General features: G+C 35.6%; 1 protein-coding gene across 6 annotated transcripts in view; it reads left to right on the top strand.

The window, feature by feature from the left end:
* The first annotated feature begins 205 nt into the window (after positions 1 to 205).
* Positions 206 to 14,609, top strand: part of LOC106156716 (coronin-2B) — a 34,514-nt gene continuing 20,110 nt past the window's right edge. For 2 of the 6 annotated variants that reach the window (XM_087006857.1, XM_013532123.3), the window contains exons 1-8: positions 206 to 360; positions 8,444 to 8,587; positions 9,534 to 9,728; positions 10,424 to 10,540; positions 12,219 to 12,368; positions 13,065 to 13,229; positions 13,701 to 13,820; positions 14,414 to 14,518. In XM_087006857.1, coding sequence (XP_086862983.1) covers positions 8,564 to 8,587; positions 9,534 to 9,728; positions 10,424 to 10,540; positions 12,219 to 12,368; positions 13,065 to 13,229; positions 13,701 to 13,820; positions 14,414 to 14,518 — 876 coding nt within the window. In that variant the 5' untranslated portion in view covers positions 206 to 360; positions 8,444 to 8,563. Of the gene's footprint in view, positions 361 to 3,340; positions 3,745 to 8,443; positions 8,588 to 9,533; positions 9,729 to 10,423; positions 10,541 to 12,218; positions 12,369 to 13,064; positions 13,230 to 13,700; positions 13,821 to 14,413; positions 14,519 to 14,609 lie in introns of those variants that run through there. The other 4 variants (XM_087006859.1, XM_087006858.1, XM_013532130.3 and 1 more) reach the window with 3 other exon arrangements.

Genomic DNA, 14,609 nt, shown 5'->3' with positions numbered 1-14,609 from the left:
TTTTGCGTGGCTGGACCTGTCAGTTTACCTGACATTGAAAAATTTATCAGAATCTTAATCTACTGCTAGAGCTTTAGGTCCCTGCCCCTATTTTATATTCAAAATGCTAGTAATAGTCAAAAAGGTAGATCAATAAATTATTTCACAAGTGAATAGTTGATTGAGTGAATAAGACTTAAAATGGGGAAGAAATTAGGTACCTTGGTTAAAACGACTAATAATGAAGAGCGAAGACACGAATTGTGGTAGGTGCTCCTGTCACACCCGCCCAGCACATCTTTTCCAAAACAGCTGTAGCAGGTCACGTGACAACCACTTGCAAGACTGTCCTCGTACGGCTGAGGTGACAAAAAGCATGAGGTAAAATCGCAGTTTTCTCACAATTCTCATTAGTATAAATTCAAACCAAGATTCACACAGTGTGCCTAGGTAAGTGTACTTCAATTTACCGGTTTCGTTTATGGTGTAGCTCCCTTCCACAAGGGGACAACATCAATCTATCTCGGAGTGTTGACGAGCTACCACCAAGTTTATTACTGGGGTCCTATATGCAACACATGGTGTATTTTAACATTTTGTCACGCCCGCGGCAGATGTGATCAGCTGTTAGAGAATGCTGGGGAGAATTATATGCTATTAGAACAGGGTTTTTGGAAATTAAGCAGGCGTGTATATTCATTTTCTCTACAAGTTTTAAACTGATATCTTTGTTAATGTGCCATGTACCCAGAATAATGTAGAATGTAAACATTTTGTTTACAGTTTATATATGAATAGTGGGCAATTATGTAGATACTGATCAGGTTAAGTATCAGATATAAGCGCATTGTGATATCGGATCTTATTGTATTGATGGTAATTTGTACCCACTTCAACTTTTCTATCTTTCTTAACATCAGTGGATACGAATGAAATTACCCCCCCCCCCCCTACACACACAAACCAGGTCCTGCTCTCTTACTTTAAACAACCTTCTAATGAGATATATATCTAACGATCCTTAGCAAATGGCCTGACATTAACAGTTGTTAACATTCCCTCACCGTTTGTGTATTGATATGCTATAGATCTAGTCAAGCTCTATATATTATTGAAAGAGCAGTTGTTTGACCATTTTTTATAGTCTAAAACTTTTATTCTTTATGATATATTTGGACATCTTGGCAGAGTAACACTGTTTTCAAGGAATGTTCACTATATATCTAAAAGGAAAAGTCTATACTAAAAATACTGTTTAACTGTTCACAGGCTTGAAACATAAAAGTAAAGGAATGGGTGGTTGAAAAAAAAAACAATTACTTTCTTTATTTTGACATAGTTTAATACTTGGTAAGTACATTATGGAGAACCCCATGGAAACTTGTTATTCCAAAGTATAACACGCAGTCCCTTTAAACAATTTCATGTGGAATGAAATAGATATTCAGAGAGCCTTGAGGAATAAGTTGGTTTGAAGAAGTTGAGCAAGAATATTTAAGTAAGCTAACTAAATTGTCTTTAAGATTTGGCAAAGCAAGAGCCATGCCTACAAGAGCCATGGCATTGTTATTGTTAATATGATATAAAAAAGATTTCAAGGCCTATATATTTAATATTGGCAGAGTTATTACATTTTTTCACAAGGCCATGTTAGACCCTGAGATTTCTACTTGTTAAAGACACATAGCCTACAGTATGCATCCTATGTGATATATCATTGTCATAGTAGTATACTCTGATACATAATGGGGAGACATTGTATTAAAATGTCAAATAAGTCCTGCGGCCAGCAATTTCATACAGGGGTTCTTTTTCTAAAAAAAAGAGGGCCTTTCTACCTACATAGTATGTTGACCCAACTTGAAAAATTTTGTGCCAAGGCAGTTCCTTTCTACCCAAATGGTGGCTTTTTCAACCCCCCCTGCTCCCCCCCCCCCAACACACACATAATGGAATAGAAAATACCTGTAAACTCCAGAAAGTATTAAAAGTAGTGTTTAGATTCTTTAGTTTTTCTTTGTAATATAATATCCTTATAGTTCATATGTTTCATTTGCTACTTATTTATTTATTTATTACCCTTTTTTAGGCTCTTACTTAATGTATCTGGATTCATTGTTTGTATAGTTTTTTGAAAGTCTGCAATTGTTAACTGATTTTTTCAAACTTAAAATCTTTTTTTTTTTTGCATCTTCATCTCACGAGAATAGCTGCTTCTTTTGTGTCGTTTGGTATAGCCTGGTGTATACAGAGCCATCAAGGGTATGTTTACATTCATAACAAATTTCGTTCTTGAATAACCAATGGAAACTGCCCAGTTTCAATAATAATACCTCTTAAAGCAATATTAAAACAGGATGCTTTGGTACTCAGCGAAGGCTGGTTCATCGTCAATCGATGACCTTTCTAAAAAGGATTAAATTGCATTTTATAGACAAGTAGCAATGACTATAAATACAGGTATATAGAGCTGTCATTTATGTCTGTGCACTGAATGCTTTGTCACAGTTGATGCCATACATTTTTCTTGTTACTATGACTACTAAAAATAAGGGGCTGTTTTGCACAAGAGTAAATTGTTATGAATATTTGTAAACTCAGGAATTAGGCCTGACTGAATTACTTAAAAAATGTTTTCATGATTTTTTGCATGTTTTTTTATTATTCGTATGTTGCTGATTTCTGTGAAGCCTAGCCAATTCTATTGTAGACTAGCACTCTTCAACCTATAGCCAAAGACCGCATATTTCTGCCAATAGTGGCAAGCGCTTTGACAGTTACATGTAGTCAAGTTTGGTCTAGCTGTTTCTTCTTCTCAAGCTTAAATCTAGGCCCACTTTTCCATTTATAACTTCACAAGTGTTAAAACAGGTACATTACCTCAACATCCCGCTTATAAATTATTGACCTATAGACTTTTCCTTTTAGATAGATATAGTGATTCAATGTATTTTACAGAATACTCCAAAATCGGTTGTGCAAAATAAACTTGGACACAATATATTCCGGGATTAATATTTGGGGCATGATATTAGCAAATGTGCCACATAAGATTGTAATAGAGTTACAGAAATCATAAATCATTGTGAATTATGGTATTCAGGGTGAAATATTTATTTTTCACATTGGTATGAGTAACATTACTTAGTATGATTATAATGATGCCTGTGGGACATATCAAGAATTTTTTGCCAAAGGGTATTTTTTAGCATGCACATTTTCATTCTCATGCTACAAAGTAACAAGCCATATTTCACAGAATGATTTTTCTAAATATGTAAAAATGATGCATGTACCCATTTAGAATAAAATGCTTCACTATACTTTAAGGAAAACAGTCTTAATGGGAAATTTTCACAATGCATAATTCTCATTTGCAGAAGTATCTGCTACTGTTATTGAAGCCAAAAATGGCTAAGGATGGGAATTGAGTTAATGTGTCTACGTTTGAGTAATAGTAACTGCCTTGTGTCTCCAGTAATGATTGTATGTTTTATGTAGGGAATGAGGTCGGGCAGCTAGGCCCACAGTTCCTAGGAATCAATATTATAATGGGATGTTGATGACTGCTCTGACAATAGAGGAACTGAACTAATGCAATTCTAAAAGCTTAGAGCTATATAAATTCTCGACTGTGCACACAAACGTTTCTAGGGTTGCCTAGTCTTGCATAGTCTGCTGGAGGCTGTCAGGGTTTAGGTTTCTGCGCGGAAAAATTGAGTCATCATCAGCATGTACTTGGAGGACTGGCCACCACCCAAAAAGGTGAGAATTTTCTGAATTAATTGTACCACCAGCGTTAGCGCTGGCGGTACACATGGTTTCGGTCTCGTCCGGATCGTTCCGCCGGCTCCGCCGGCTCCGCCGGCTCCGCCGGCTCCGCCGGCTCCGCCGGACGGCTACCGTTACCGCTTCTCCTCCTAGACGGTAAGGCCCCCCATACCCATCTCATGGATTTAGGTCACCTATAATCTCAACTCGTTCCACGTAAAATTTGGGCTTTGTCGGTATTGGGGTCTGGGTGTGGCACTCATTGCAATACACCCTTGTCCAAAAATGGCAAAATTAAATGCTAATTATCTACCCTACGGAAGGAGTTACGGGAAAAATTTCTACAGACGGCTTTCCAAAAGTCATATGTGTAGATTTCAAATATACCCTCGGATTTGACCTTTGACCTTTACTTCAAGGTCAAATGGGCCAAAATTTTCAAAAAAATGAAATTTTTTACGAAAAAAAAATTTTTTGCCCTGTTATTCAGACACCACACAGACTTAACCAATAATATTATTGGAAAGTGTTACCCTTCAGGTCATCTTTCATCTCCGTGAATTTGGGGTCAATCGGTGCATTTTCACAGGAGTAGCGGCCATAAGATACCGAAACTGAAAACTGTCTCTAATTCGGGAACCGTTAATGCTAGAGACCCATTCTTTTTTGCATTTTGTAGAGCATGTAAAGCCCAACACTGGAGGTGGTCTCGGTTTTTTTGTATTCCATACGGTTTTCGAGTTACGCTGTATCAAAAAGTACATATTGGTGGTGAAAGGAAAATGTACGGAAGCCCACTGGTGCCATATGTAGAAAAAAAAATTATCTCGAAATTTCGAGATACTATTTTGAAATTTGAACAAAAAAATTTACCACCAGCGTTAGCGCTGGCGGTACACATGGTTTCGGTCCCGTCCGGTCCGTTCCGCCGGCTCCGCCGCCATGTTACCGTTACCGCTTCTCCTCCTAGACGGTAAGGGCCCCCGTACCCATCTCATGGATTTAGGTCACCTATAATCTCAACTCGTTCCACGTAAAATTTGGGCTTTGTCGGTATTGGGGTCTGGGTGTGGCACTCATTGCAATGCACCCTTGTCTAAAAATGGCAAAATTAAATGCTAATTATCTACCCTACAGAAGGAGTTACGGGAAAAATTTCTATAGACGGCTTTCCAAAAGTCATATGTGTAGATTTCAAATATACCCTCGGATTTGACCTTTGACCTTTACTTCAAGGTCAAATGGGTCAAAATTTTCAAAAAAATGAAATTTTTTACGAAAAAAATTTTTTTTGCCCTGTTATTCAGACGCCACACAGACTTAACCAATAATATTATTGGAAAGTGTTACCCTTCAGGTCATCTTTCATCTCCGTGAATTTGGGGTCAATCGGTGCATTTTCACAGGAGTAGCGGCCATAAGATACCGAAACTGAAAACTGTCTCTAATTCAGGAACCGTTAATGCTAGAGACCCATTCTTTTTTGCATTTTGTAGAGCATGTAAAGCCCAACACTGGAGGTGGTCTCGGTTTTTTTGTATTCCATACGGTTTTCGAGTTACGCTGTATCAGAAAGTACATATTGGTGGTGAAAGGAAAATGTACGGAAGCCGACTGGTGCCATATGTAGAAAAAAAAATTATCTCGAAATTTCGAGATACTATTTTGAAATTTGAACAAAAAAAATTTTTATCTCGAAATTTCGAGATAATTTTTTTTTTCAACATATGGCACCAGTCGGCTTCCGTAAAAATGTGCAGTACGGTAATGGATAATAAATTTTGAACTCCGGAAAAATAAAACATAATGCTTGGCAAAGCAGACAACTTGTGGTCAAAAATGACATTATTTTATCAAATTTAAACTTCAGAGAACCTCCCATTTCAAGAACTTTGACCAAAATGACCTTTTCTTTATTTTAATTAATTTTTTCTGTAGGAAATTTATGGCACATTATGGTAACTCCAAAATTATAACATTTAGTCCCTTATATCTCCAAAACTGGCAGAGATAGGTCCATAGTTACTATTGAAGTTGAATAGGAAGTCATATACTGGCAATCTTACTGTGACCTTGACATTGACCTTTGACCTACTTTTCACCATGAACTGAACTTTGCAAATTTTGGTTCCCTTTTATCTCCAAAACTGGCAGAGATAGGTCCATAGTTACTATTGAAGTTGAATAGGAAGTCATATACTGGCAATCTTACTGTGACCTTGAAATTGACCTTTGACCTACTTATCACCATGAACTGAACTTTGCAAATTTTGCTTCCCTTTTATCTCCAAAACTGGCAGAGATAGGTCCATAGTTACTATTGAACTTGAATAGGAAGTCATATACTGGCAATTTTACTGTGACCTTGAAATTGACCTTTGACCTACTTTTCACCTTGAACTGAACTTTGCAAAATTTGCTTCCCTTTTATCTCCAAAACTGGCAGAGATAGGTCCATAGTTACTATTGAACTTGCATAGGAAGTCATATACTGGCAATTTTACTGTGACCTTGAAATTGACCTTTGACCTTCTTTTCACCATGAACTGAACTTTGCAAATTTTGCTTCCCTTTTATCTCCAAAACTGGCAGAGATAGGTCCATAGTTACTATTGAAGTTGAATAGGAAGTCATATACTGGCAATCTAAATGTGACCTTGAAATTGACCTTTGACCTACTTTTCACCATGAACTGAACTTTGCAAATTTTGCTTCCCTTTTATCTCCAAAACTGGCAGAGATAGGTCCATAGTTACTATTGAAGTTGAATAGGAAGTCATATACTGGCAATCTTACTGTGACCTTGAAATTGACCTTTGACCTACTTATCACCATGAACTGAACTTTGCAAATTTTGCTTCCCTTTTATCTCCAAAACTGGCAGAGATAGGTCCATAGTTACTATTGAACTTGAATAGGAAGTCATATACTGGCAATTTTACTGTGACCTTGAAATTGACCTTTGACCTACTTTTCACCTTGAACTGAACTTTGCAAAATTTGCTTCCCTTTTATCTCCAAAACTGGCAGAGATAGGTCCATAGTTACTATTGAACTTGCATAGGAAGTCATATACTGGCAATTTTACTGTGTCCTTGAAATTGACCTTTGACCTTCTTTTCACCATGAACTGAACTTTGCAAAATTTGCTTCCCTTTTATCTCCAAAACTGGCAGAGATAGGTCCATAGTTACTATTGAAGTTGAATAGGAAGTCATATACTGGCAATCTAAATGTGACCTTGAAATTGACCTTTGACCTACTTTTCACCATGAACTGAACTTTGCAAATTTTGCTTCCCTTTTATCTCCAAAACTGGCAGAGATAGGTCCATAGTTACTATTGAAGTTGAATAGGAAGTCATATACTGGCAATCTTACTGTGACCTTGAAATTGACCTTTGACCTACTTTTCACCATGAACTGAACTTTGCAAATTTTGCTTCCCTTTTATCTCCAAAACTGGCAGAGATAGGTCCATAGTTACTATTGAAGTTGGATAGGAAGTCATATACTGGCAATTTACTGTGACCTTGAAATTGACCTTTGACCTACCTTACAATGAACTTAACTTTGATTGCACCATTTTTAGTTATATATATTTTTTGCATATTTTGAAAATTCTTGTTGATTGCATTTTTACAGCTTGTCAAGCACAAGACTGGTGGCTGCACCCCTTATTTTGTGTATGTGGGGGTCTATACGAATGCGCTTGCTCCAGCTGGTGGTACAATATTCGGAGGCGGTATCGCCTCTCTGATCCTCTAGTTTTACCTGTCTTGAGATTAATCATGCCTCTATGTCAAACAGAGAAATTGATGGGTGGAAAGCATTGCATGTATTTGGTATATCCCTGTAGAAGTAAATGTGGACGGTAACACTGGTCAACCAGACTGATTAAGGTAAGTAGGCGGATTTATGTGTATTGTTGTTATTGTTTTTTTGGTGATTTTGATTTTAATGCTACATTACTCCATAGGCTATACTAGTATGTACATCAGTTGGGTTAATTGTTACTCTGAAAAATTGTTGTTCATAATTGTTATTTTTTGCATGCTCAATTTTTCTCCTTACTTATTGTGCTGTGAGTCATTTCACAGCTATGGCTTCTGTCAAGATGCATTTGCATTGATGTCACTGTTTAAATATTGTAATAGACTGACTCTACCTACTCAAAGATATGTTGCCTTGCATGTGAAAATTATACAGAATTCTTCTTCATTGATTTAAATCACTCTTGACTTGAAACATGTAAAACACCCCACAACATAAAAAAAAGTTAATTCCTTTGTGTTTATTACAAAAATGTTAATTTGTTGTTTATATATAAATTGCTTTCTGTTGGAGGAAATAAACTATTTTCTCTCTCTGTTTTTATGGGTAGTAATTTGTATACATCTCAGAAATGTATCAAAATTTCTACATTGTGCCTTACTTATGAAATGCAAATTGGTAAAAATATTTTATGATTTTGAACAAATAATAAAAACATTAACAAATAACCTTGACATATTTTGATGAATTTTCTTATACAATTTGTCAATAACATATAATGTTCTCTCCCATCGCATGTGTTCTTAATTCCACTAGATCAGAAAAGAAGAAAAAATCCTGTTTCTGTATCTGTAACCTTTTTTTTATGTGTGATAAGCCAGTGTTATATGTCTATTGATTTTTGCTATCTGTATTTTCAGTTTTTTCTCTCTTATTTCTTCTCAAGTACATTGGTTGGTGTTTAGTGATAGCCTGATAAGCTCTTAGTCATCCATGTAGACCACAGAGTGTTTGAGGATTCCAGGAAAACTTGCCAAATCATGGGGAAGGAGGAAGATGGAGAGGTATCAACTTCAAGCTCTTAAATTTCTGTGTTGTAAACAGGGTATATCTGTTGTCATGTAGGCTTGCTTTTTGTTGCAATTAATTGCATTGTCTATGACCACATTCCCATACCTAGATCGATCTAGCAGGATAGACTCCTCTCCGAGGGGATTCTCGCTAAATTGCTTTCAGCTTAAGCAGCTTAGATGTTTGGCATGCCTACTGAAGCTGTAAATGATAATTAATTGCCCCCTAACAGCTTCAGTAGGCGTGACAGACATCTAAGCTGCTTAAGTTGATTGCAAATTAGCTAGAATCCCCAGTTAGTATGATAGGGTCTGGGAATAGTCCCTTACTCTCACTTGTGACTGCAGTCTATTTGGGCCTGTAGTCCAATTTATTACATGGCAATCTTTTCTAAAATGTTCTTACCCAGAAGTCAACTTAAAATAAGGGGGCTTTCCATTTGTTTGTTTGCACTTTTTTGTTGAAATGAAACCCTGGATATTTTCTGAGTTGATTGTTTCCATTCTCAATGAAATAATTATTCCCGGTGGATAAACTAGATTTTGATGCTAGTGCTATATTGATATTAACTAGTGGATCAATAGTAAGTCCGCATATAAGAAATTGATCTTTATTGAGTGTAGGAAACGGAGAAAACTGATTTACAGTAGTTTGGACCATATGATAGAGAATTTTGGTAATAACTTGTATTGCTATATGTTGTAATTGTTTCTGATTTAGAACTATGTGCTATTGGATTCTGTGTTATATTGTGTTCTTTACTATTTCTGAGTATTCCATAGTAACATAGCTCATTAAAACACAAGATTTTTAAGGTATATGGTGACATATTATCTCACTTTGCCCATAAATTGGGTTGTATATTGATAAGTGTGATAAATATGAAATGTTATACAAAGTATTTAGTACTGATAAACATTTTTTTAAATTGTTTTCTAGATGGCATTCCGATTGCGGAGTTCCAAGTTCCGTCATGTGTATGGGAATCCTTCGCGCAGGGAAAACTGCTTTGAAAATATCAAAATCTCCAGGAATGCTCACGACAGCTCTTTTTGTGCTGTCAATCCCAAGTTTGTTGCTATAGTAACAGAATCTGGAGGAGGAGGAAGTTTTATAACCATTCCAGTGAACAAGGTAGTATATTTATTTTTGAATTCTGTTGCTTCAGATGCATAGGCTTTTGTTCAGAAAACATCCTCTCAGAAAGTCACTTAAACCTCCCTTTTATCAGTAATTTATAGTATTTATCCATTAATCCATGTCGGATAAAGATGTTTGTATTTCAGACTGTTTTCAGAATTGCTGATGTGAATCTTAATAAGTCTTTGTGCATCTATGCATTACTTCTATCTGTTCACCTGATACACTTCATATTGCATTCAGTTTACTGCCACCATTAATCCATCTATCTATCATAAGCTGGGCGTCTAGTATTGCTTTTGATCAATGAATTGTGCAGAAACTGAAACTGTATAGAAAAGGTACCAGGATCTAATAATCAATAATGGTGTGACCTGCAGCCTGGTGTTTGTTATTTGTGGTTTTGTTTTTAAGGGTTGGACTTGAATATATGAGAAATGCATTTGTAGAATTAAGGTGCAGGAAGATTGAAAGAAAACAAAGGAAATGGAAATTTTATGTAAATGTTTCTTTAAGAATATTGTAATATTACACATAACTTGCTTGTATCACATAAGAGCAATAACATTAGATGTTTCTCTCAGTGGTTTTAATTTTTAGATGTAAAAGGGTAGATTTCTACTTAAAAAAATGAGTTTGAATGATAAAGAATGTTATTTTACCAAGTATATATGATATTTTTCTCTCAGCCTGGAAGAGTGGAAACAAATTTTCCCAAAGTTTGTGGTCATAGAGGGCCAGTGCTTGACATCAAGTGGTATCCGTTTGATGACAATATCATTGCCTCTTGTTCTGATGATGCAACAGTAAGTGGTTTTTATCTTATTTCCTCCACCAAGGAGGTTTTGTTTTCACTTCTGTTTGTCTGTTTGCCTTTCAGTTCATCATCAGCCTCACTTAAAATGTTACATATGGATTTTGATGAAATTTTCAGTAGAGATCAGAAAGGGGATGGTTTTTGTAAAGGTTTTCACATTCAGACAAGGCCCTGTGTTTGTCTAACTTCTGGACTGAAATTTTGGTCTACTTTAGATAAATCACTAATGGTTCAATTGAATGAAATGTTGCACCTGATTTATTGAAGAAATAAATGACCAGTGTTATGTACAATATTGATTCTATCTTAATTAAAGTAGCAGACTACTGCTGATTTATCTTGAATTCAAGTAAACCTTAACTTCGTACAGTGACTGAAGACTACCTGTCCTTTAGTTTAAAGGCTGTTTTACAAAAGCTGCTCCAGGTGTGGAGAGATTATATTTCAGTATATGATATATCTCTCATATCACAGTTGCTCAAGAGGACATGTTTGATAAGCATTATCTACTCAGGTGGGATTATGCATTCAACAAAGGAATGGCTATTTAATATCAGATCTCAGCAATAGGAAACAACATCTACTAAACTGTATGCTAGTACTTTGGGTTTCACATGATGACTCAACTGAAGGCAGTGATATTTGATTATTATGTTAATCAATGACCATGGCTCAGTATAACTTCTGTATTGTTATCACATCTGCAGCACTGAGCTGCATTCAGAGCTAATCTATAGTGTCAAAATCATCAGTTATTAGTTTTTCTTTCCTTTGCTGTGCAATATTAATGAAATAGTAAAATGTTTCAGTTTTATTTCACTTATACAAATATGTTACTTGCAAGTTGTCTACCAATCATAAGCTTCCATGTTAAACTTAATGTTAATATCTAAACAAAATATTGCCCTTTAGAAGAAAACTGATATACCTCAGAAAATTGATCGCTAAGGATTTTCCCATAACTTAAAGTACGGGATATGGTTAATTGCATTATTTTGCCTAAAGATGTAAATGTTCAGGGTACAATATGTTGCTATGTAAGAAGAGTGCAGTAACAGATGTTTTTTTGAGACTATGTACTAAGATCTATGTACTAACCTAATGCTTAATGACAGCCATTTTTCAAGATTTTTTTCAATATACAAGAACATGAAATCATTGAGTTGAAATAATACACCTAGCACTTGGGATTATGCTTGCATGTTTAATAAGTGCCACAGGGGTGTTCTGATAGATAAGAAAATAAACACTTTGCTGTACTTTTCTACAGGCAGTGCGAGATATGTAAAATAGATAAAAAGTAGGCTTATTCATATATTTTCTCTAGTTATTGTGGAGCTTAATTACTGTTATTAAATTCAAAACTATGATATAGTTTTAATATGAAATCAACTTAAGTAATGACAGAATATGAGATTTGTTTATCTGTCAATCTGCAGTATGTAGTTATTTCTTTTTATAATCTTAATATTCATTTATTAATTCAAGTAATGGACATCAAATCAAATGTATGTAATGTATTAAATATAGAGAAAAATCTGTATGACAACAAGTAAAAATGTATACCCAGTTGTCAACTCAGTTAAAAATGTATCAAATGACAGGTGAAATTTATGTTATCACAGTTAAAGTATTATATAATCAGGTAAGGATGTATCTGATTACAGGTAAAAATTTGGCAAATTCCTGATGGAGGCCTGAAGAGTAATATGACGGAGTGGCAGGTGGATCTCCATGGTCACCAGAGGAGGGTGGGTTACCTGGAGTGGCACCCCACTGCCGAGAATATCTTGCTCAGTGCTGGCTTTGACAATAAGGTAAACTCAGACTGAGATAGGGCTGTAGCCTCAGGTGGTTTCCAGTGTTTTTTTTAAACTAATCCTGTGCCAAAACTTTATTAATGTTCCTCATTTTGTATTGTGATTGCTGCTGAATGTGGCATAATATGTTTCTACAGTTCTGTGTATGGATTATGAATTCGAAGAATATTTAACTTGCTGTATTTGGTATTTGAATCTGTCTATATAATTTTCTTATTTATTCAGTGTTGAGAATTACACACACACACACACACACACACACACACACACACACACACACACTCTGTGACACAGAGAGAGAGAGAGAGAGAGAGAGAATCCTCATTAGAATTCATGAAGTTCAACACGGTATGTAAAAGAAAAAAAAAAGCCTTATTCCAAAGCACACATATTCAATAAAGGGGGCATCACCTCTAGTTCTGAACTACAAGTACAGATAAAACAACTGCTTGCAGATTTATACTCATACATAATAACATTTTATGTTAATCTGCTTCATGATATTTAACAATCACCATCAAATTAAACGTGAACAAGACACAAGGCTGTAGTTGCCCTAGAAAGCTTACAGCACTTAAATGACTTTTATCTAAAGTTTCAAGGGTATTTAATATAATTTATTACTCAAACTGTTATTCAAGTCATAATGAGGCTGTCTGACATTGCCATTCAAAGTTCAGGTGCTCGTTTCAGTGCATTCTGTGGAACATTGAGACGGCTGAGCCCATCAACATCATTAACTGTCACAAAGACAACATCCACTCCATAAGCTGGAACAGAGATGGCAGTTTGTTCTCAACGACATCAAAAGATAAGATGCTCAGGGTAGTGGACCCAAGGTCAGGAGAAACAGCAGCTGTAAGTAGACAAGCATTAAAATATTAAATTCCAGGGGCAGTAAGTCTTTATAAGACCATTCTACAAAAAAGGTTCAGATAATTTTAGTGCTTAGAGCCTATTTGTGGGAACCTTGAATCCAAATGGTAGAATGAATAAGACTATATTTGTCATTGGCACAGTAAACTTGAATAAAAAAGCCAGGGCCAGAAAACAGTCTGTTTATTGGGAATCTGAAGATCTGAAGAAGAACCTTTGATATACAACCTGATGAAAAGACAGTTACTTTGAAATGTTTAATATTCCATGTATGGGAAAAAAACGACCAGTGAGAATGACTATTCAGGGATTTAGGAAGAAAGCTTAAGCATGAGATTAATAAATTAAATAGTATCATGAAGTAAGAACATTCCTTGGCTAGATCAGTGAAAAAGTATGTGACGGGGCATGTAAAGTTGTGTTTGCAAAGACCATTCTATTCTAATTTTCCAGGAAACAGTGGCCCAGTCAGGGCCAAGAATCTCAAAGTGTGTTTTCCTAGGAGACACCAGCAACATCCTGACCTGTGGCTTCACCAGAAGTTGTGACCGACAGATAGCATTATGGGATGTGGTAAGTTGCTTTTAACATGTGCATCAGTGCACAATTTGAATTATGGGTAATGATGTTGAGAATTTATACACAATTGTTGGGAATTACAGTGATGGATTGATGACATTCTAATCATTAGGAAAACAGTGATATTTATGTCTGTACTGTTGCATGATGAATGCTGTTGTTAGCTTTATTCTCAATAATCAGACTGTCACAAATATTTTTCACATTCTCTGATCGTATTGATTTGATTAGGGAACTTATTATCCTGGCCCGGGTGTATATGTATAATTAAGTGATAGTATAGCATTTAGTACCAACCGTCGTTTATTCACAATTTCAGTGGTGTGTTCACCCAAAATAAACCCTTCTTTCTATAATGATAATATTTACAAACACTCCTAAGGTGTTAATGACAATTTGAGATTTCTAAAATAATCTTTGATAAATCAAGTATTATTTCTGTATGGTTGATTGTTATTTCAGCTATTTCATTGTAATCATATGTTGTCATTGTTAAAGTAGAATTGTTTAATTATTGTGTAAGGCATTTTGAGATTCTAATGAACTTCTTTCTTCTTCTTCTTCTTCATATTATTTATACCTTTCAGAGACACTTTAGTAACCCTCTGAGCACAGAGGAGATAGACACAGCCTGTGGCACCCTTTTCCCTATCTATGACCATGACATTCGGGTGGTCTATCTCGCAGGGAAGGTACGTGAACCACTCGTCCCATGCAGCTGACCAGTCAATTAAGTGTTGGGCTAGTAAAATAATGGAATTTTTTCAAAGTTACTGTTCTGAT

This window comes from Lingula anatina, chromosome 2, assembly GCF_051362555.1.
Source record: "Lingula anatina isolate TDL-2025a chromosome 2, LinAna3.0, whole genome shotgun sequence".
Classification (NCBI taxonomy): Eukaryota; Metazoa; Brachiopoda; class Lingulata; order Lingulida; family Lingulidae; genus Lingula; species Lingula anatina.
Note: the sequence above shows the minus strand (reverse complement) of the source record. Positions and strands in the feature narration are given on the sequence as shown.